Source organism: Pelobates fuscus, chromosome 5 (assembly GCF_036172605.1).
Source record: "Pelobates fuscus isolate aPelFus1 chromosome 5, aPelFus1.pri, whole genome shotgun sequence".
Classification (NCBI taxonomy): Eukaryota; Metazoa; Chordata; class Amphibia; order Anura; family Pelobatidae; genus Pelobates; species Pelobates fuscus.
The window spans coordinates 42,839,820-42,865,233 of NC_086321.1; the positions used below are offsets into that span (position 1 = coordinate 42,839,820).

The window sequence follows — 25,414 nt, forward strand, 5'->3', positions numbered from 1 at the left end:
TCTTCTATAAAAGATATGTCATATACTGTTGACTAAGTAACATGAACTTGGGACTATGGCGTTCCTTTAAGGCAAATAATGTCCTAGGACATTAAACTTTTTTTTAGTATAGTAGGGAGCTCTTCCAGTTAGATGTAGCATCCAATGTCTCTAATACAGATAATAGATACATGCTTCTATCATAGCCCATAGGGTCTGTAAAAAATTAGTCCTCTCTCCCTTAAAATCTAAAAAATTCTAAAACTTGATAGGATTAGGAAAACAGCAAACATAAAACTGTCTAAGTGAACAGAGTACCATGTGCTAGAAGTGCAAAGTGTTAAAGTTTGAAACGCCTGACACACGTTTCGGTGCTAACATGCACCTTCATTGGAGGCAAACAATATAATCACTAAGTTTCCTTTAATGGTTTTCCCCAAAATGGGTTCATCTATTGAGAACCAATAGAAGATTTGTAGTAACACCTGAGTAAACCGTACACGCCTCCCATGAAATGCTGGCCGGCTCGTTTACATAGCAGACAAGGAGAGGGTACCTTATTTTTTTGTACCTCCTCTGCTCTCGAACATGTCTGCCCTTAGTGCCTCCCCTTGCTCATGTCATCCAGTACTGGGCAGGCTCAGGTTGGTAAAAGGGCATAACGCCATAACAGATATATTCATCGTTTGTTCTTTGTATAATATCTTCAGGGCACTGTGTGTGGCAAAAGGTCAAAGTAGGCAGGGTATGCTCCCAATTGATTGCTCTTTTTGTGTCATACAGATACCAAAAAACTCTCCCCCCTTCACTCCTCTCTCTCTCTCTCTCAACCGCACCTGGGAAGTACCTTTCCTACCCTTCAGGCCTTCTACCCGGCTAATGAACAAAAGGTGGCTGCTCTTCTCATCCTCTCATCCCACCACTTGTTCACTTGATCACGTCTCTTCTCACCTTATCAGAGCTCTCTCCCCCTGTCTTGTACCACCCTTAACACAGATCTTCAACTGCTCTCTTTCTTCTGGTGTTGTACCTGCTCCCCTTAAACATGCTACTGTCGTACCGATCATAAAAAAAGCCATCTCTTGACCCATTTTCCCCTTCCAACTATTGTCCTATATCCTTGCTCCCTTTTTACGCAAAGCTTCTAGAGAGGCTTGTCTTTACCAGCTTGGCTTACTTCCTCAATTCCAACTCTCTCCTCAAATATGCCTCAGAATATACAAAGTCTCGGCCAAACTAGTAAAACTGTAAAAATGTTTGGGTTAAAATCCCAATTTAGCTATTTTTGCCTACAGATTACAAAAAAAATAAACACTTCTCATTCCTCACATTTCACGGCATATGGGAATGATCTGTTATAATCAAAAGAAACAATGATGGTTTAAATGGAATAAAAAAAAAAAAAAATTATGTAAGAGCACTTAAAATTGTAATTAATTGAGATTCTAAATTAACTTATTTACTCACAGATTAATAAGCAAATCAGACACTGACATGCATATTCTATGCTTGTAAAATGTGACAAAGTAAGCAGTAATCTCGATAAATGTGACAGCTGTGTGAACAGAGGCATGAAAAGCGAGCATACAATTTGTTACAATTTGATTCATAGAATCATTATGAGGAACCTCCATCGGGTGCATAGTGTCCCCGATGTTATGGCATTAGCTGTCAATTACAAGTTCTAGTAGAAATTTGCGGTGTGCCATGGATTCTCCAGGCTTGCAGAGGTGAGTAACATTTATTATTATAATTGGTGTTTATATAGCGCCAACTTATTCTACAGCATTTTACCATAATATAAAAGGGGGAAATCTAATAATAAATGAGACAATTACGAATTGTAACAGGAACAATAGGTTGAGGAGGACAATGCTCGAAAGAGCTTACAATCTAGATCAGTGATTTCCAAACCAGTCCTCAAGGCACGCCTACCAGTTCGGGATTTAGGGACAATTTTTTTTTGTTTTGTTTTTAATTCTTTGAGAAACAAGTCACACAGATACAATGGCATTATTACCCTCAATGTTAAGTACTTAACACAAAGTTTACAATTAGAAGGGAACGTGACCAGAAAAGGGAAGAGAGATAAGAGGGAAAAGTATGTAAAGAGGGAGGTAAAGGACTCACGCCTCGAAGAGCTGTCCAACATGTTTTGTTTTCAGTCAAGTGTGATTTATTGGAAATTCAGAGTGAGTTTCAATGCTGAGCTGAATAATTCAGTTTGACTATTTTGGGATACATTTTGAAATTCACTTTGAATCCATTTTGATTCCTGACATTTCACACTTTAGTGAATAACAATGAGCAGGGCTCAACATTTCAAATCCTGCGCTAACAGCTGGAGGGTCCTTGACATACTCCACAGCCAGGACTGAATTTTAAGGTTAATTTTAGTAGCGAATTTAAATTTTGACAGTGTCAACTATATTCATTGAAGATTGACAGCCCGAAAAATCACCTCGTCACAGGTTAAATATTATAATCAGGCCCGGCGCGTCATATAGGCGACTTGGGCAATCGCCTAGGGCACACCGGCCCAGGGGGAGTGCAAGTTTCGAGTGACCCGACGGTAGGGAAGCGCACAGCCACCCAATGCATCCTTTACACACACACACACACACACAATGCATTCCTTACACACAAACACACACTGCATCCCCTGTACACACCCACTACATCCCTTACACAAACTGGTATCCCTATACATTACATTCCACAAGAACACACACACATTACATCATCTACAATAACACATAACGCATCCCCTACACACAAACACTTCACTCCCTTTGAGCGAAATGTGGGTGGGCCATGTAGACATCAGTCTTATGGGCCGGCCTTGTAGGCATACTCACAGTCAGGCCCTGGGGGTCAGACCACGATCTGTGTAAGGTGCCCCAAAAAATAGAGCTGCTTCCTGTTCGTGGTTTTTGTGAGCACTGCCTCCAGAGAGCCTGTTTTAACACCAGACCAGTGGAGTCAGACTGCAGCCTGACCCCGTCATCATCCTCTTGTCCTCATCTGGTGGTAAGTAGGCAATCCAGTATAATATCAGTGGCACTAATCCCTAATTTACCTCACATTAAAGGGACACTATAGTCACCAGAACCATCTACAGCTAGATGTAGCCTGTCCCTGCAGGCCTTTTAATGTAAACACACTGCCTTTTCAGAGAAAAGACACTGTGTGCAGCACTGGCGTTGGCTCATATGGCAGATCATATGGATGGGGGAATTGTGAAGGGGTTAAACTTACCTCTTTCTCCAGTGCCGGACAGGGTCTCTCCTCCTCCTCGGCTGAATGCGCATGCGTGGCAAGAGCCGCGCGCGCATTCAGCCAGTCTCATAGGAAAGCATTCACAATGCTTTCCTATGGACGCTGGCGTCTTCTCACTGTGAAAATCACAGTGAGAAGCACGCAGGCGCCTCTAGCGGCTGTCAATGAGACAACCACTAGAGGCTGGATTAACCCCATTATAAACATAGCAGTTTCTCTGAAACTGCTATGTTTATAGAAAAAAGGGTTAAACGTAGCTGGACCAGGCACCCAGGCCACTTCATTAAGCTGAAGTGGTCTGGGTGCCTATAGTGATTATTTTTATAATAAAAATATGCATCTATTATATTTTTTTAAAAATCCAAACCTTACTGCTAAATACATAAATTGCATTAACTGCAGAAATTGCAGCTAAATGTTGATCTTTCTCCTTCCTGCCCAGCAGAAAGTTCCTTATTCATCAGTTTCCAAGTCATCACAACTCAACTAATTATGATTAGACCTTACTGTTTTAAAGACTGTGATCATTGTAAAGAAGGTTGCAGGCTTTTTTCGTAAATGTAAAAAAGAATTGTGTAAAGTAATATACCCCATTTTTCAATTGCCAACATGAATAGGTAAAATGTTCAAAGTCAGACTATTTTCACTTCAACTCATTTGGCCTAAAATGTGAAATTCATTCTAAATTCTTGGCAATAACGGCACATTTCACTAAACAGATTTGTTCACTAAATATATAATTTTAAGCCAAAAATAACTTCAATCAATCTTGACAATCTTGATGATCTCAGCCAATCCAATGCATTGGGGAGGCTATTGTGCATGCTCGTCAAAATGTCACACCGCGCCAATCAGCATCTCCTCCTAGAGATGCACTGAATCAATCAATGGGGAACACTAAGCATTTCCATGCAGAGCCTACATGACATAACCACCACACAGAGCTATAGTGTGACCATGTTGCTTAGACTGTCCCTTTAAAAGCCTCTCCAGTTCCAGTTTTGCAGGTTCTGATGGGTGTACATTTTGCATTTAATCTCGATAACGATAAACAAGCTCACCTCTGACTTCGGGAGAGAATCTGGCAGAGTGACGTGATACAAAGAGCTTGAGTTCTTGATCTAAGTTGCATTGAATCAGATCTGTGTCCCATGAACGAATTCCTGTAAAAAAAGAACAAAACGGATTTTAGTTAATGCCGCACTTGTCATGTAGAAAAACTGAATTTTTTGAAGAGACTGCCAGTTCAGTTTAGATCAACTCTAGGCAACAAGTCTCACTTGGACTGTTGTTGAACTTCAATTCCAAACTGCTGGCATTGTGAGCATCGTAGGATTTGAAGAACAGCATATTGGGGTATTTTCCCTTAATTTCCCTGGAGTGTACCACTAGGAGAAACTGTAGAGTTTGTCTAACTGATTTTACTGTTTAATTTTTAAGCTGATTCTGAGCTCATGACAAATTTACACTAAAATAATGTTTGAAATTTTGAAAATAACTAAAACATTTTTTTTTAAAGGCATCAAAATCTCAGTCTAGAAATTACAGACCTCTGATGGGGAACATCTCTGGTTGGGAAATTATTTGAAGGGTTACTAAGTGATAATATTTAGGAATTCTTATAGAACTGCATTAGTAGGAATTGAGGGCTTGCACAGGCTGCAGACAATAGATCTGTAGTTTTCCAAGCTGTTTTTATACATATACCCAGTGACAAAATGTATATTTAAATGCATGCATGTTTTCATTGTGCGTTTATCAACTAAGTAGTAAAATAAAAAAGTTTTTTTGGAGTGTTCCTTTAAATCTTAAAGGGATACTTGAAGCACCAAAACAATTGTAGCTTATTGACAGCGTTTTGCAGTATTGATCATGCACGGGCAGTCTCACTAATGAGTTCACTGCCATTCAGAAGTTAATTCACTTTTGTTTCCATTTTTGCAACCATAGCCACACCACCCATAGCTGTGATACATTCAATAAAAAAAAGAAAGAAAAAAAAAAAGGTTAATTTTCAATTAGATCTTACAGAACAGTGTGTTTACATTAGAATTTGCAATCTCCTGATCTGTTAATTGAACTTTTGTCACACACAAGAGGCTCCTGCAGGCTCTACCAGGCAATTACCAGAGCAGGAGATAAGAAATTCTAGATAAAACAGACTGTGCAATAAAGGAAGTTTAAACATTAGATCTTGCTTTACTGGAAGTGTATAGGAAGGCTGTGTGAGTCATAATCAGGAGAGGCTTGTTGAGTACTGCATAAACAAATTGATTTAACATATAAATGGCAGATAATTGAGCAGTGAGACTGCAGGCAGGGCTGGTGCTTCTATAAGGGGGCACAAGCCTTATGGCACACCGGCTCTGGGGGCGCAAGATTCTAGTGACCGGCAGGAGGGAAGCTATCCCTCCTAGCAGGCCGTGTTATGGACCTCCCGGCGTGTGGCTGTGGTAGATTCAGACTCTGTGAGGGAGCTCTGATCTCCCTGCTCTGCTCCCTTGTACGCCATTTGCTGATGCCATGGGAGCCGGAATATGACGTCATATTCTGGCTCCCGGCATCAGTAGACAGCCCTCGAGGGAGCAGAGCATGAAGATTACAGCTCCCTAGCAGCCTCTGATTCTACCACAGCCGCAGTGAGTATGTGAGTGCATGTGTGTGCGAGTGTATGTGTGTGCATGTGGCTGTATGTGAGTGTATGAGTGTGCATGTGAGTGTATGTCTGTCAGTGTGTGTTTGTGAGTGTCTGTCAAATCAGTGAGAGTATGTTTGTCATTGAGTCTGTGTGTGACTATCAGAGTGTTTGTCAGTGTGTCTGTCAGTGTGCGTGTGTGTGTGTCTGTCAATGAATGAGTGTGTGTCAGATCAATGAGTCTGTGTCTGTCAGTGATGTCTGTGTGTTTGTCATTGAGTGTGTGTGAGTGTCAGTACGTATCTGCCAGTCTGTAACAAATCAGGGAGTCTGTGTCTGTCAGTGACGTCTGTGTGTTTTGTCATTGAGTGTGTGTGACTTTCTGTGTGTAAAAAAAACACGTGGCGGAGCGGAGCGTGGCGGAGCGGAGCGTGGTTCAAGAGCTTCTGTTTCCTGTACCTGTCCGGACTGACAGGAGGTGCTCACTGAGAGAGCACTTCCTGTCTGTCCAGCCGGGTACAGAAAACTGAAGCTCCTGTACGGGGATCCGCTCCGCTCGGCCATTCTACAAGAGAGGTAGGAGGCAAACCAGGAAGGGGCGGGGAACACTAAGGGGGTGGATGGTGCACCAAGGGACAGGGAGGGGAGGGGAGAGAAACACTAAGGGACATGGAAAGGAGGGGGGAAGAGAGGGGACCACTAAGGGACGGGGAGGGGAGAGGAGCTGGATGTGAAATAAACACACAGTGGGGCTTGAGTAGGGGAAAAAGAGACACACAGAGGGGCTGGGGGGACAGATGGGCTGGGGGTGAAAGAGACACACACACAAAGGAGCTGGGAAGAGCAAAAGACACAAAGGGGCTGGAAGAAAAGGAGTCACACAAATGGGCTGGGAGGAGTAAGACACACAAAATGTGGGCGGATGTAAGAGTGATAGAAAGAGGGGGGATAAGATACACACGAGGGGAGTTGTAAGAGATACACAAGGGAGTTGTAAGACACACAATGAGGAAAAAATAGGAGATAAGATACACTAAAGGGGGTAAGATTTAAAAGAGGGGATAAGAAACACAAAAGGGAGGTTAAGAGGCACACAATGTTATTTCTTTTTTTTGGGGGGGGGGAGAGGGGGCGGCGGAAAAATGCATCTTCACCCAAAAATGTACCCAAAAATCCTTGCACCGGCCCTGACTGCAGGGGCATGTTATATACACCAAAGCTGCTTCATTAAGCTAAAGTTGATGTGGTGCTTAGAGTATCCCTTTAAGTTAGGAATAATAGTAAATAAGAATGATATAGAAATAATTATAGATAGCTGACTATGCAACAATCAGTCATACTGTCATGCATAAAAAGGGATATTAACAGTATTAAAATATAATTTTGCCTTTTTATTAAACAATGGTAAGACCTCTATGTGATACAGTTTGTGGGCATTGATTTTAACCCCTTCACTACCAAGCACTTTTTGTTTGAAAAAATCTTAGCAAAGATAACACATTAGACATTTTGTGTATAGATTAATTTGCAGACAAACATAAGCATTTTAATTATGTAAATTTACACAATTTAAATTTTTCACTTATTTATTCAGCCTTTGTAACAAATATTTTTGAAATCGCAAGCTTTAGACAGTATACAGTGAACTTTATCTTGCAATATTTCACATAGGATCGGAAATGTTAGTATAATATAAAAAAAAATAAAAAAATTCTCACATACAGTAGGTGTGACTTAATAGATAAATAAAAATGGCCATAAAACTTGCTTATAAGTATTTATAAGGACCCTGAAGGCATTACTAGTAGTGCAGCTTACTGAAAATGGCAACAGAATCTAAAAAGAATGTCTACATTTGGGCATTATATCCACATACAGAAAATATATTGAAATCATATATTTCTAAAATAAATGTATTTAACACTTCTATAGCAATGATTATCAGTCCTTGGAATGCGAATGTAATGCGGACAGTGAAATGGTAGATTACATTCGCTGCTCCCTCCTCCCGGAGAGTAGGAATGATATGACACATTGAACATTTTCTCTCCTTCTTTTCAACAGATTTGTGAATGATTGGACTTCCTGGACTTGAGTCTTTTAACCTGTATTACTATTTAGCTATATATTAAATTCACACCACAAATTTAGCAGAGTAACTTCCTCTGACATTCTGTAGAGCCCTTTAATATGCTCCAGTAGAATATATTCACAATTACTTAGGAGTTTTTTACTGATACATTTTACACTTTCCCTGTACAGTACAATATGTTTGGTGTGGTTGTTATATCAGAGGGTGAACTGGTCCATGGGGACTTGGTGATTGCACACATCTGTACCCTCTGCAACCCCAATACAAAGTAAGCAAATTATAAATGCGTGCTCTATAGCTTTAATGTCCAGAGGAATCCCATTGCTTAACATTACATAAATCATAACTTCCTCTTGTTATGTATGAAAAGATCTTAAAGTGCATCACACTTCCCTACAGATTAACCATTATCAGACCGCCGTACCCATTATTCCTTTCCCTGTTATATTTGGTTGTGATTAAATACTTTCTATAATAATTTCTTATTTCCATCACATACTTACAGTTCTCATAGCCAATTACTTTGTACCAGAAACCGTGGGTTGCTATGGAAGCCTAGATATTCCCAAAGGCTTCTGTGCACAAAGCAAATGTTTGCTAGTCATTGCTGTACTGGAAAATGCACAATGCAACCTCACACTGTGTGTGTTTGTGTTTTGGATGTACCGTCTAACAAATAATTTATACAAAATACATTGACGTCTAACAAGTCTTACTGCGACTACTTGTTTATAGTGGAATTTCTTGGTGCTTTCTAAAAATAATAATATAATTAATGATAATAATAATGTGTCACTAGCTAAAACTAGAGTCCATAATTATGCTAGCTACGGTGACCAGGTCTCCTCTTTAAAAGGAAATGTTTACAAAATGACCTCTGTAAGAATATTATTGTATCCCTCTTTGCTATATATGCTTCACACCAATTCATTTTACAAAAATGATATCTGATCATCTGAACTGGTCCAGGGTTAATCATGTCAGTGATAGTTGTGCCCCAATGGCAAATGGATACAATGTTTTCTGTAAGCTAAGATAAATTCCTCTTGCTTGTGTTATAATAATCATTTGATAAAATCGAGGGGCACTCTAAAATTTGAGGGGTACTCTGTCTACCTCACTACAGCAATTCTTTATATACATGAATACTATGGCAGAATAATGCTTTTTTTTATACAACAAAAATCAGTGTATTACAATATAAGCACAACACTGAATAGGTATTTTGTTGACATACAAAAATAAACAAAAACAATAAAAATAAAAAGTAGAGCAATCATGTGAACCAAAAAATAAATGAAATTAATTATAATATACATGCAAAGTGGATACACTCAAATGTACAGGGCTATATTCAGGCCATGTTAAAGCAACAGGCTTTGGGTGCCCATCGATAACACGTTCTATTTAAAGAGAACTGTTCCTGCCAATCCATGGGTTTTGGGAGCACATTCCCTCTGAGGCGGGTGTATGGCCAGCTGCGTTTACTGTAGGCTGCGCTGCTCCCTCGCATGCTGCTTAGTGATCCCGGGGCTAGAGTGATGTCTAGGAAGCAGAGCAAGGAGGTCCCAGCTCCCTAGCCACCTGCCTACACTCTCTCCCACCTGCAGCTGGCCACCCGCCTCCACTCTCTCCCACCCGCCCACCCACTGGACCCCGGAGAAATCTACTCCAGGTCTCCCAAAAGTAGGGGGGCTGGGTCGATTAAAATGTGAAAAAAAAAATACATATCATTTTTGAGTGTCTGCCTGTGCATGTTTAGGTGACCAGCTCCTCTCCGATCCCATGGGAATAGTGTTTTTACTCATCTTTTTTCCCACGCCGTTCGGTCCTCTGCAGCTGGCGCCGCCTCTATGGCTGAGAGCATTGGGTTGCATTGGGTTGGCTAAAAATCGTCCATTTTGATGCCAGCGCCTGAAATAAGGTGAGTTTTAAACTCTTATAGGGGGCTAAGGGAGGAAGAGGGAGGGAGGGGGGGGGGGGGGCAAGCCAACTTAATGGTGGGTTAAACACTATAGGGTCAGGAATACATGTTTTTGTTCCTGACCCAATAGGGATCCTTTAACTGGTTTATGACGTAAATTGCTCATTTAAATTTGCGAAATTATTAGTATAAATCTAAAAGAAAACATGATTTCCCAAGTTTTATTCAATGGGGTAAATTCCAGACAAGTGACAATTTCCCTTTAATGTCCATTTTCATTTTCAAACAATACATTATGCATTAAATACTTAAATCCCTCAAGGTATAAAGATTTTTAAAGATTAAGGATTGATTTTTAAACAGTAAACGATGCATCATCAGCTCTAAAATCCAATATTTTGTTTCTCTTTATATGACCAAGTGACAAGCTCACTGTACATAGCAAAATTCAACCCTGCTAACTATAATAAATTAGATATAATTCAATGTTCTTTTTCATTGATATTAACGATATCTCTTTAATGCTTTTCATGTCTTAAAACCATTACCAGGGTCTCACCAAAAGCAAGTAATAATCTATTTCTTCATTTACAAGCTCTCTGAAGGCTTGAATCAAGTTAAATCAGAATGTAGATAAAGCTGCACAAGGACGTAATGAGCCATTATGATATTACAGTCGACATTACGTCTAATCGGACTTAATTTGAACCAACTACATGAAGTTTTTTTAAGCTAACTTCCACATTAAGATTATGTCTTCAGATAGAAAATTTTGCCCACACGTGTTACATCAGCAATAACAAACAATACTGAACCCCTTTTCATTACTACACATTATTTATTATTTAAAGTAACTGTTAATTATGTTTGAATTATGTTTGAATATTACCGTGGAATCCAATGCACCTAGCAGGCCCATTCCATGGACTCCACACTGATTGCTGTACTTAGAACTTTGCCCCATTTTTCTTTTTGTAACACTTTTATTAATCTCCACTGCTGAGTTATCTGCTAATGTTTGACAATAGAAAATCCTATCTAACCATGATAAGTGATGCCAAACCATAATGTCAGGTGTAATGTGACACAACAAGCAATAATGAGAATTTTTGATTAGGTTTTTTTTTGCTTTTAAGGTCTATCGCTAAAAATCTGAAAGAACATTTTTTTGTTTTAATTGTTGTGTTTGTGCGAGACACCTAGCCACTTTAGCCTCCCCATTTCCTCGTAACACTGTTTTTATTCTCTACTAATCATACTTCTTAGACATTCTATGAATTTCTCCCCATCCTGGCTTCGTTCTTCTATCTATTTATATGTGTTCTTAAGGAGTTCTCTCCCTGTCTGCATCTTTCTTCTCTGCTTTTTCGGATTTACAGAACTTTGGAGTGGTTCCTTCTTCACTCTGTTTTTCTCTCTCTTAATCCAGTATCTTTGGTCTTCTGGGGGAGGTGGGGGGGGTCCTCTCAATTTCATGGATTTATCTCTCCTCCTCATCCTTCTACATGGAGTCCCAGAGAGGTCAAATCCCATCTTTCCCTTCTCATCTTCTAATCCTGCAGCTTGAAGCCCCAGGCGGGTCATTCACTATTTTTGTTGTCTTCTCAGCTAATCCCTAGAGAGGTCCAAGCCTATCTTTGTCGTTCTTCTCTACTGACCTTGTAGCTTTGTATACTGGGAAGTTATTGACAATTCCATTAAGATACGCTAACTTCACAAACGTCCTTGCAACCAAGATGGGGATTATGCTGCAAACAGCAGTACAGAAAACAAAAAGAGGCAGGATCGGAAAACAGATGTCTGGTCTTCATCTGATGCTGTTATTCCCATAAGGGAAAAGGTACTAATCATACAACAAAGCACAACAAAATGTAGTTTCAACTTCTATCTTTTACTTGTATGTATGAATAATCCTTTGCGTTCTGGACGGCGTAGGCTCCCTGTCACTCATGGAACAAGTTGTTTTTGAGAATAATTGTATTTTTAAAATAAATAACAGATGTTCTCCAAAAAAACTAATGGAAAAAATAAACCTCTAAATATGAACTAAACACTCAAATATAATTTCCCAAACATGTTACTTTTATACTTATATCAATATATACATTCTAATGTGGCAAAATATAAAATATAAACCTAAAAAAAGCAAGTTCAGCTGAACTGACAAACTACTTGATAAGCGACAATTATATATATAAAAATGTGCAGAACCCTATAATGCCTGACTATTGTAACATGATGTTTAAATACATGTTTTCCTTGCTGTTGTGGCATGATAAGCATGACGTGTTCAACCCTTGCACAAATAAAATAAAGAATTTAAAAAAAAAAAAAAAAAAAAAGCAAGTTCAAAATGTATTATATTTTTCTGTTCTTCAATAGGACCACCAAAACCATGATAAATTGTTAAAGGGTGGAATGTAGTTGTTCTGATGAGTATAGTCAGTCTCTTCAGGCTTTTTGCAGCAAACACTGTCTTTTCAGAGGGAGTGTCTACTCCCTAGGGACACTTCCAGTGGCCACTTCTCAGATGGCTGCTAGAGGTGCTTCCTGGGGCAGTGCTGCACAATTTAATAAATCTCTATGAGGATATGCTGATTTTCCAGGGCGATGTTTGACTTATGTTAAATGACACTATTGTAACCAAAATAACTTTAGCTTAATAGTGTGGTTTTGGTGTATAAATTATGCTCCTGCAGTCTCACTACTCAATTCTCTGTCATTTAGGAGTTAAATAACTTTGTTTATAGGGGTGCGGTGAGCAGGGCACATACATACACCTATGGTGGAACTGCCCTCGCATAGCCCAACTTTGGCAGGACATGATCCAAATGGTCAATAGGGCGTTACACTGCAACCTCCCTCAAGACCCATGGATCTGGCTCTTATCTAAACCCCACCCAACCCTCACGAGAGCCCAAAACAAAATGTCGGCTCGGATCGCGATGGCCACTCGGAGAACCATCGCCAAATACTGGGGAAGCAACACTGTCCCGGCCACACCAGAAGTGCTGAAAAAAATAGACGAATCTGTGGAAATGGACAAACTATCAGCATTGGTCCATGACACCACAAACTCACACCATAAAATATGGGATCCATGGCTAACCAGGACCATACTGGCACCCTAGCCCCCGCCAAACACCCTAAATGACTCCTACGGCTGAGAACAGCCCTCTCCTCTCTCCAAACCTCGCCCACCCCCCCGTACCCGACCCCCCCACAAATCCCCTAGACCCGCCACACACCCTCCCAGCCGCTTCACCCCCCCTCACCTACCACCCCTACCCCCCCCACACTTGGGACTGAACCCCGAAGGCAACCAACAAACGCCTATGCGAAACCACCCACCCAGCCCTAACGACAGACAACTCCTACGCTAATACCCCTCCACCACCCCACCCTCATCCGAGAGGGGACACACTACGGCAAATCACCCCACGCAACAAGACAACGACAAAAGCGTTCAAGAAGTGCACACGACTGCAAGTCAACAAACACACCCCCACCCACAAGACACATGACTAAATTAAAGCTCTTGAGACGCAGGAATCATGACGCGGAGCCCCAAGCCTCGACCTACATGATCCTAACATAAATTTGCACCGACCTCCTCAACAGCAACGCAAAGATATCACAACATAACTATATTGATCAAAGTACGAAAACAGATACACACACCAAAGACACACCAAATCTGTGACTATTAAACTAATACAACTATGGAGGGTGACACAACACACACAAAATGGAATGTTTAAATGTATACCATGATAATGCATGAACCCCTTGTTTACCTGCAGTACTCATCCCCCCCCCCCCCAGTTTTCTCTTCTATACCCCCCCCTCCCCCCATGAAATCGAACTACATCTCTGGAAAATACAGAAATGTATTGGACTACGCAGGCACTATAAAAACTGTCACGCAACTAATTGTTACCTGCAACTGTTACAGATATTGTTACCGCAACTGACAAACTCTATACAAATAACCATGCTCCCGTGTTCTACTTTCTGTACCCCCACCCTTCTACTATTACCAAAAATTCTAAATAAAGAATTTATAAAAAAAAAATAACTTTGTTTATGTAGCCCAGTCACACACCCCTGCATGTGACTTACACAGCCTTGCTAAACACTTCCTGCAAAGGGTCATCTAATGTTTACACTTATTTTATTGTAAATTCTGTTTAATTCAGAATTTGTTATCTCCTGGTCTGTTAATAGCTTGCTAGACCTCCTGTATATAATTAAAGTTCAATTTACAGAGCAGGAGATAAAAACTTTTAAAGTAAGTTACATTTGATTGAAAATGAAACCATTTTGTTTTCATGTAGTGTGTCAGTCACAGCCAGGGAAAATGTGGCTAGGTCTGCAGAAACGGAAACAAAAGTGATTTAACTCCTAAATGGCAGAAAATTGAGCAGTGAAACTTCAGGGGCATGATCTATACACAAAAAACCTCTTCATTAAGCTAATGTTGTTTTGGTGTTTGGTGGTTTTAGTGTACCTGTAACTCTTTTCCTGTGCCTAGAGAAGAGAACTTATTTTCATAATTATATTTTTGTTTGCTATAAATGACAAAACACTTTCTAAATGCTTATTATAAAGGAGCATGTTGTTAGTGGCAGTCAAGTGACTTATTCTAAAACATTGCTAACAAAAGTAATCAAAGAATATAAATTGACATAAAACGGTATAATAGTATTGCATAAAGCTATAAAAGCTTTTATATACACAAATTCAGATCCTAGCTGAGAAGTTCTCTTAATTTCTAGAATATCTGAAATGTCACCATTATTGGGCAAACGATAAAAGTTAAATATCTTGAATAAAATGGATCTCATTTTTCCCTGTAATCCTCTACCACTTATGGGGCGGGGGGGAGTCCATTAACATATGTTGCTTTGATCTGCCCCTGCAGAGTCCCTCAGCAACCTAGCAATTCGTGTTGCACTGCAACTTCCAAAATCTATAGTCTAGAAAAGAATCACGGAAATTGTAGCACAACCAACGCCATTTTTAAGTGGGGCATAAGTAACAGGTACCTGCCTATCTGTGGCTGAACTAGGGATTACAAGACCTGTCGCCCAGCTAACAGGTATACACAGATAACACATACACACAGATAACACATACACACCCACACACATATAGCATATGTAGACAAAAGGATAAAAAAAGGATCAGCGCTAATATACCTAACTAAAAGATATATATAAAAATACAAAAAATGAGTAGGCAACACACCTTAAACATAAGGCACTCTCTAAGCCTTATAAACAACAGAGATGAGTCAAACAGGGGGGATAAAGGTTGCGCCAGAAATTATAAAAACAGAGGTTTTATAACATATATATAAAAAAGCCTATATATATAGGAGGGCAAACAAAGAAAAAGCAAAAGAAAGTTCAAATATAAGTCCAAGTGTGAATCCAAATAATCCAAAATGACCCAAAATGGCCGCGGTCATGTGATCTATTTTTTTTCTCCCCTTTAGAGCTTATTTTTGCTTCCAAATTTTATAGACAAGTCCCTCCATTGGTCTACTATCATGCCAGACCTTTTTGCATACTTTTTTTTTTTTTTTAAAGTCAAAAAAATCAATTATGATGTCATTTAGGTGCCAAATTTAAAGAAACCACACCCACACTCCCTATATAAACCTATGCCTGCCAGGTTTGATTTTTCTACCTCCACTTGAGAAAGCCACTTTGGTGAAACGCGTTGTGGATATTTTAACTGTTTGTTTTAAATTGTATTTTAAGAAAGGTATTTTGGCCTATTTCCACTGTGTGTGCCATTTTACTTTTTTAATATTTTCTACTTGGCATCCGATTTTAAGTTCCAGTGAGGCTTATTCCAAAAGAATCCACGATGTGGATTATACCACTTACGCCTACACATTGAGCAGTTAGTCTGCCCAATTAAATGTGAGTACCTATTCTTTATTCTATACTCCTGGTACCCTTTATACTGTGAGCACTATTGCTGTCTCTTTTATATTTTTATGATCTTCATACCGATGATATCTACCTACACCGTCTTACATATCCAATAAGTGGGGATTGTACCACTGTATGCCATTCATTTTTTTTTTAATTCTTTATTTTTGTTGTGCATGTTTAACAATCGCAAGACATTGATGCCACAACAGCATTTTTAGACAACGTTCACATACAAGAGTGTATACTGTTATGTAGCATTTAGAAGGTACGCACATATTTTTTGTATTGTGATAACAAAATCAAGCTGGGTACATGCTGGTGAGCCTTAATGACTTCTTCTATCGTTTGGTTACATTAGCGTAAGGTAGACTGTGGCAGGCGTGGATATAACGATAGCTATACAATCAAAAACAGTGCCCGGTAAATTTTCGTGGTATACAGGCTATGGCTTAAGCATTCATCATATGGCAAAAGCCAGTTGTTGCAGACTAGTCAGCTATTCTGAGAATACATTACATTAACTGTGAATGGAATCCTGTGGGAGTAATTTCCACACTAAGCAGTATCAATAAGGGAGATCAGATATTGGTATCCAAATAGCATTATTCAGGCTTAGTCTAGGGAAGAGGCAAGATTGTTACACTGGCCCTAGCTATCCTCATTGCTATGCTCTTACTATGTTAATCTCAGTAGCAGGGGTTAGCAAGGTGTAAGAGAACATAATACATACTACATGACATTCAAGCTTCGGTGTGTGACTTTTAAGGGCTAAATTAGCAAACCAGGTCGTTGAGGAGAGAGTCCAGACCAGTATCAGTCCCACATGTTAGCCTAGCTGATTCCGTCTGGTATGGTATTCTGCTTGCCAGTAAAATCGCTGTGTATGGTTCTGTCCCTGTGCTTGTCCCAGTTCACAGAGTGCTGCAGGTTCCATCGGTTTTGCAGTGTCACTGAGTTGCATGGTGTTAGTTCGTGCCTCGGTTAGTGGTGTCTAGGTGTGTGCGGGCATTGAGGGTAGTCGATGGGCGTTGTGGCTGTGGTGTCGGCTCGGGTCAACAGGTTAGCAGGGTTACCGCCGGTGGGCCTCTTCAATCGGTCCTTGTCAGATCCGACCACAGGGACATAGAGTGGGTGAGTGAGTGGAGCTTCTGAGGGCCCCTCCAGCCAGCGCTACCCTCGACCTCCAGCCCCAGCCCGCCCGCCTCGCAGTCGGAAGGCAGGATTGTTTGGGTGATGCTCAGCTAGGTGGTTCCGTCTGCATACAGGCGAGGCCGCTTCAACCATTGTGGGCCGCAGCGCCGCCATTTTAGCGCCCTAGCTCCTAGCGCATAGCTTAGTAGGGCAGTGTGACCCTCCGCTGGGGACCGGGATAACCCCCCCGGTCCATGGGGGGGGAGGCGAGGCCCTCGAGGCGCATCCCGAGGCTGTCACAGGGTGGCCAGGTTCGCAAGCAGGACGGCGGCCGTCCGTCCCGCTCTCCACCCCCGTAGGCCGCAGGCCCCAAAGTCCCATATCGCTCCCTGGGGGCTCTGGAACTCCTGATCTCAGGGACTGCGGTGGCTCCGGCTTCTGCCTGGGTGCTCATGACTGCCTCCGGTCACTCAGATTTCGGTGATGGAAGAGTTTTGTGCCATTGGGGACCAAAGTAGCCAGGAGCCTCTCCGGCCTGCGACCGGTCAGCATGGCGGTCAGGCCCCGCCCCCCCACTGTATGCCATTCAGACTAGAGCTAGGTCAAGCTCTATCAATTGTAAGTAGGCCCATAGATGTTTTATTTACTTTCATGTTATTCTGGGATTTTCTGCACCATTAGTTCTCTCTTTCTGTTGCATATATGACTGCTAAGAATACTCTGATCTGACCCCATTCCAGCGGAACTACCCTGACTCTTTGAGGTTTTATCTTCCAGCAAGTTTTACCATTTAGATTCACACTTCGACTTATATTTATATATATATATATATATATATAGATATATATATAAATACCAAAAAATCTTGCACTCCACCCAAAACAAAATAGTATAATGCCCGGTGCTAAATCCAAACATAGAAATATAAAGCAAAGTGAAGATGGAAAGCACTCCAAGGACTTCATTAAAATATAACCTTTATTCGATCCAAAATAAAACGGTCAACGTTTCAGCCTGATACACCCAGGCTTTTGTCCTGAGGAAAGCCTGGGTGTATCAGGCTGAAACGTTGACCGTTTTATTTTGGATAGGTGTCCTGAGGAAAGCCTGGGTGTATCAGGCTGAAACGTTGACCGTTTTATTTTGGATCGAATAAAGGTTATATTTTAATGAAGCCACCCCCTGCTTCCATATATTTTTGGTGCTGGAGGGTGGCTTCCCTGGGGTCCATTGGCATCTGACTGGTGGAAGTCAAGTCTATTGTCCTCCCTTTCCCTATCCCTATGTAGCTTGTTGGTAAGCTGGGAGGAAGTAAATTGTACTTGTGAAAATGATTTGTCCTCTGAGAAAATGACTCAGTAGGGCGCCCGGTCGCGCTGTTAAAGGGCAGCACATTCTTACCGGGACCCAGATCAAAGATAGTCATCAGGTGGCTCTAAATGTATGAGCTACTCAATTGGCCCCCTTAGCTTGCGGACTCCACAACAGTCGCACAGACTGCACAGGTGGTAATTCCTCCACTGCAAAGAGTTGTGGGCCACCGCCTCACAGCAGCACCACAGAAGTGAGGCAGTAGGTAGGAATTATGCAAGGACCGTGCCAACCTAGCACTATGTGGGTTTGTACTTCCACTGGTGGACTCACTTTAATCTTACTCCCTCTTGGCCCAGTTTGCCCCTTTGAAATATTGCAGTATCTAGGGCTGAGCACACTGCCAGATAATGATGAGTATGTACTGTGTCCACATGAGCAAGTGCTAGCTGGATTGAGATGCGACATTGCTCAAAACACTTATCACATGTTCCTGTCACCGTCTTTGGTAGTGGAGTTTTGGGAAACAGAATCTCTCAAACCATATACTGCATGCATAACCCTGAATAGAACCTTTCACACAGAGATCTGTGAGGTTATCACTCAAAACACTTACATTCTTTCATATTTGTCCCACAAGTCAAAAGTTTCAAACCCTCCATTTGGCTACTGTGTGCAAGAGCATGATCTGTTGGGCTGACCTGCTAAATTTCCATATTTTATTTCATCAACATGAAGACCGAAGTGGTTAAATAGATACAAGAATTCACAGTTGCAAATGCAATGTGTGCCCTTCATGTGGCAGAACTGCCATATTGTGCAGTTTTTCCAGCTGATCATTTCTCCAGAGCAGAAAAGCTTAGCTCTTTCAGCAAAAAAATACTGCGCCCTTGGAACCATTGCAAGTCCATAACTAGGTCACCTCCCACCTGCGATGGCCTTACTTCGACATTATAAAATATGCATGACCAACAATATGCTTTTAGTGTAGCCGGCAAAAAAAAAGGACATGCAGAGGAGGGAAGAGATAAAATCAATGGACAAAGTCTAGAAGAAAAAGGGAAGGTTAATCAAGGCAATATGTAACCCGTTCACTGAATAATTCCACCTTAAAAAAAATACCAAAATCACAACTAAACTCTCCAACAACCCACTTTTTAATGGAGAACACACTGCCTATCAAAAAGTAGATCTAGCACTGTATGGACCTGAAACACGAGCGTCAGAAACCTAATGTAATGAGGGGCAGAGCTAGCGAGCAACCCAAGCAGACGTGCGAGCACTGAGCTCCGGGAGAAATCCACTTACAAAAGACGAAATCGGCAGTTCAGAAAAGCCCAATCACTACCAACGCTGGTCAGAACACAATGGGACGCAAGTCCAAACAGCTCCATAACGAGGCGATGCCGTCCTCTCAAAATATCGGCGATTTACTCAGAGCAACGCCGCGGCCTACCAAGATGGCGCCCACGCGGGAAGCCTCTGAACACTCCTCGTAAGACAGAATGGAGGAGGCCGCTGAAGCAGCGACAAAGAGAAAGAGCACTAGAAGAGAGAGTACTCCACCTCCTGAACAATTGCCGGTATGCAAAGCAGACATCCTCCATCTGCTCAAGGAGCTTAAAGCTCAATCTGCAGCAGACGTGGCCCTAATCAGGGAAGATCTGGGCGCCATGACAGCCCGCATACAGGCCGTGGAGGTGAATGAAGCTGCTACAACAGCCAAAATTGAAACCCTACAAAGGGAAATGGTCCAAATGAAGAAGACCAGCACTATGTTGGAAAATAAAGTGGCGGCACTGGAAGACGCTAAGCGCCAGCGAAACCTCAGGATAAGGGGGATACCAGAAGCTGTGCAAGACCCTGAGATCACACACTACTTACGCAGATTACTAGCCTCCCTGCTACTACAAGCTAAAGCAAAATCCATCTTGCTGGAGTTTCATTTTCGCATACCTAAACCACCAAGAGCCCCATCTGATGTCCCACGGGACCTACTCATCCGCTTTCAATCTCTCCGGGGAAAGCTACTAGTACAAGAAGCCGCCCGAGAAGCTAACACATATGAGTTTGAAGGTTCTGAGCTATCTTTCTATAATGACCTCTCCAGGGCAACAGTCACATGGCGACACTCCATGAAAGAAGTCACCCAAGTACTGAGAACCAAGGGGATACAATACAGATGGGGACCAGGGTGCAGGCTCTCTGCCAGCAATGAAGGCAAAATAATACACATCACCCAAGCAAGTGACTCTGTAGCATTTCTGCAAACCTTGGGAATATCCCTGGAAGCCACTACAAGCACTACCTCCGAAGCAAAGACACCAGCGACCACATCCAGGATATGGGACATCAAGAGAATCCAACCCTTCTTCCCAAGAACGAGCGGTCCTACAGGTACTCCTCAGCCGAAATCCTGAATACCGCAAGTACCTTAAAACTTGGACTGCATGTAACAGAAGTCTATCCCTTAGGCTATCACCCTCAGACATTGCTCTATGTCCGATCCCACCCTAAAATCTTTCTCCAGCGGGCCCACCGCCCAATAGACCACCCACAAACCACATTACCATGTACCTCCCAGATTGCTCATACCCCCCAAAAGGAAGCTATCCCTAACAAGCAAATGTTAATTTGTCTTACTAATACCATGCAACCATGAGTTAGAAATATTATGTATAACTATTTGTATATCATTATACCTATGCTTTACCTAGACTGTTATGTTTACCTGTTACCTGTGATTCTATATGCAAAGGTTGCATTTAAAAAGTAGCAAAACTATGTGAGATGATAACTGTACAAATTCTATGCTACAATAAAAAATTATAAATTAAAAAAAAAAAAAGAAACCTTATGTAATTAAACTCATAATATCCACTGAATTTTAAGCGGCTGAATTAATGTCAAACAATACATAACCCAATAACCCATCAACTTTTATCAATAAGCATTTGAATTGTGCTTTGCACAATCTGAGATGAAGTCAGCACTGTATTAAAAAATCACATTAACTAGTGCACAGGGCGTTCATTTTATGGTCACATCTCAACAGAGCAATAACACTGCCATGAAGTAACTGTTCTGTAAGTGGAGCAGAATGTAACCTCATTAACAATTCACATACGGTAGCTGCTGACGGATGTGCGTTTGATGGAGATAGCCCCATTGGTGTAAGTGTTACTCAGAGATTTCAGCTCAATGCAGTTTAAATGTTAGAATATGCACATAAAAGGGCTCCACCCAACAAGCCTACAAATTGGCCCCCCATCAATGACACAACAACAACATCATCATCAGGTGATGTCAGAATGGATGCATTGCCAAGCAGGGAAATGGAGCCGAGCTAAATATAGCCCCATACAGTAAAATATATCCCCATACAGTAAAATGTGTTTCCCATAACGGTCTGTGAGGGAAACTTCCAGACAAAAATATGGAACCTCTTACTATCCAAAGAGATCTTCATTCATACAAAATGCTAATATGGACACAAAATCTCACAGCTTCTCTGCCAGGTCGTTTGGGTCAGGTTGGTAACACTTATTTACCTTGGACTGAGTTTCTTTTCCATACTTCCTCTACTAGAAGGAACATTCCAGGTACCATAACAATTTCATCAAAATTCATTTGGTATGGTGCCAAGAGGTCCCTGGCGCTGGCTTACCTATGGTTAAATTGTTTACCAATCTTTTAACCCCAAATTCTCTTCTCAAGTGCAGTTTTGCTCTGCCCCTTCCCGTATCCACTTTCAGAAATATGCAAGAATAGAAGCCTCGGACTACAGTGGGCCGGGGAACCGCAGATTGGCTTAGAGTGGTCAGCTGACGCCTTCAGACAATCAGTATCTTCCCATTCACAAAATGGTTTAAGAAACATAACATCTGTTTTTTTATGAATGTGGAGCTACTGATTGGCTTAGACCAGCAGCCTTTTTCCTTCAGTAAGTTCCTCTCTATTCTCTGTTCTCTTTTTCATTCGCACTCCCAGGTTTCTCGTCCTTTTTGGTTCTCAGCTATCCCCCCATCTTCGAGTTTCTGTCTACAAGCATTTCTCCATTTAAAAAAAAATATATATATATTTTTAGCCATTTTCTTTCTAAGTTGCTTCTTACAAACTATTTCTTAAGTATATCTCCAACTTTTCGCTCAAATCCCTCTCCCCCAGCTTTGCTCTCAGATACAGTTGCTTCCTTTATATCTCTTTCTAGGCCTTGTTTGTTGATTCATCTCTCTTTCAGGATCCAGTCTGTTCCAAGCCTTTTTCTAATTGGTAATATGACGTACAGACAGAACTGCCTCATCTGTGTTGCTCACCTTACTGGGAACCTTTGATTTAAAAATAGTGAACTAAGATATGGAAATGAGTGTGATATAAAGAATTTGAACAGAATTCTCAAGTCACAATGTGGAATTAGTTAACCAAGTTAAATAACACAAAAATGAAATGATAATAGGATAATAGGTAGAAAAGGGACACATTCACAGCCATTGTTGAACTATAACTCCTATTATTCAGTCATCCTCCAACCAGCTACCTTCAATATCAAGAGAAACGTTGTAAAAACTGCAAAAACACCTTGATTTATGCCCGCTAGCTTATATATAAAAATTTTGCTTTTAAATATATACATTACAAACATTTCAACTATGAGAAGCTATAATACAAAACAAACGTTTGAAACGTATGCCTCTTAGTAAACAGCGGGTTGTGGGAACGAGGGCTGGACTGACCTTTTAGCGTTTAGAGTGCACATTTCGGTTTGTTTAACCTTTATATCCAATTCCATGAATTGTTTTTATTTGAACCGGCGTTAACAAGCCACGTTTTTTTAAAGCAAATCAATCACCTGTTAGCCCCAATTGTTCAATTATTTCTAAAACCAATTCTGACATCTCAATTTACAAGTTGGGACCAGATAAAATCACTAGTTTATAGGCAAGGTATATTACTTGGAACTGTATGAGCTCTCCCATCAATGGAGGGCCATCAACGTATCCTGCCTAAGGAGAGACATAATTCAACCTGCTTCAATAATATAGCCAATATCATGCCATAGATAGCAATAATTAAATAACTCTCAAATATATAATATACAATACATATAATATATAGTATTAGAAAACAACAGCCCTGTCTGAGAAATACAGCACTCCAAATCTATTGTGAAACAAATCGGACATGCAAAACATGGATTCCATGACATTTATTCAAAGTCAGCCAAGATGTTGGGTTTGGTTCAAGAAGGACATACACTCCCCTACGCATCACACTACATTAGCGCAATAGAGAGGCTGCCAATCTAGAGACGAAAAAGAAGACCAGAGTAATGAATGATGTCATAGCATGTTTCCTCTTCCTTACTTGCTTATTGACTCGGAATGACTGCCTGAAGACCATTACACAGGGGGCCCCAGAGACCGATTCATATTAACTATAATGTAATGCAATGCCGGGTGCAGTACCACTGAACTATTCGCCATCACAGTCAATTTTATTAAAATTGTAAACAAGCACACCTGGCTAATGAGGTAGCAGTAAATATGGCCTAGGCCAACTGTGGTCCTTGTTCAGTTCACACTTTGTTTATTAAGCAACTAAAAGAACTTCAAAGAAAGAACTTCTCCTGATACAGACAGCGAATATATGCCATTATTCTAAAACATTCTATACTTTCACTTTACTATTTGAGGGGTCTGGTATCGATCTATTGGACGAGTGTTTCCAAAAATAACATGTGATACTACACACCCTTATACTTTGTATTCTGTTAAACGTGATGGGATGAACAATCCATTTTACATATACAAGAATGCTATCCCACGTATATGATGATTCAGGAGTGTTATATCCACTTAACATTCCAAAACATGGACACATCAAAGACATTGGGTTATTGTATTTATAATTATATACTTTGAATGAAACATTTATTACAGGGCCATGATCCTAGGATTGACCCTGATGGGATTATTCACCATACTTAGGTGCACAAAACGTGCTTATACACAATATGTAGGTGCAGTGGGTGTGGCTGACACACAAACAGCCACACTTTGCTTTACACTTAAGCATATATTTTTGTAGTTCCATAGTCTCAAGTGACCCATAGATTGTTCTCTGGATTAATAGTAATAATAGAATCCATTTATTTTTGCACTGTGGCCCTTTAGAGCTACTCCTCTAACACCATGTGGCCTTGGTAAAAACAGCCCCCAAAAATTCAAAAAAATATTCACTATGCATATTCCCCTGCTTTGCTCAATAACGATGTTATAAAGGACTTTGTTACATCAATAATATTAAACAACATAATCACGGAAGAGGGTATTTAACTAAAACAGGAATTGTGTAGAGTTGGAAATAATTGTAGGATAAAATAATGAATATAAATAGCCAGAATGTTTCCAGTTTGATTACTTTAGTCTAGATATTTACATTTCCCTAGTCAATTCTGTCCAATTCCTTTCACAGTCAATAACTCTCCACAGACATTTTGAAGCAAACATGGGCTGTACTCCAGCTCTAGTGGTACAAAACTATTCCAATCTGCTCCTGTACCACAACCTGCTGAGTTTCTTTACTTAAATGGGAATCGTAGACCATCAACAAGAGGATTGCAAATTTCCCACCAAACTAGCTGAGCGGCAGACTTGTTCATTTTATGAATTTTTCCAATTCAGTTTCGTGGATAATGCCCAGCATGTGATTTATAAAGTTTCTTGGAGTAAAACATTGATATCTTGCTTTAGTTATTGCAGTTTGGGACCTTCAAGAACATTTTTCACTTTAATGTGACTAAGTATGTTGGGCCTCAAATAATTTAGAAAAACATTTGATTTTACATAAAGGACAGTAGAGGATGCATATACCTCGATGAGGATTTTGCTGTGTAAAATCAGGACAGATGGACAATTGGACATAACTGATCAGGTGCAACTTACAACATTAGACTAAGCACCCAGTTTCAATACCCGCCCTCCTGAACATTAGACTATGCACCCAGTTTAAATACCCGCCCTCCTGAACATTAGACTATGCACCCAGTTTCAATACCCGCCCTCCTGAACATTAGACTAAGCGCCCAGTTTCAATACCCGCCCTCCTGAACATTA

The 25,414-nt window shown here is 40.8% G+C and overlaps 1 protein-coding gene across 1 annotated transcript in view; it reads right to left on the minus strand.

The window, feature by feature from the left end:
* Positions 1–25,414, minus strand: part of MAP1B (microtubule associated protein 1B) — a 71,645-nt gene that overhangs the window by 42,953 nt on the left and 3,278 nt on the right. Inside the window, exon 2 of the mRNA XM_063453756.1 lies at positions 4,320–4,421. Coding sequence (XP_063309826.1) covers positions 4,320–4,421 — 102 coding nt within the window. The remainder of the gene's footprint in view (positions 1–4,319; positions 4,422–25,414) is intronic.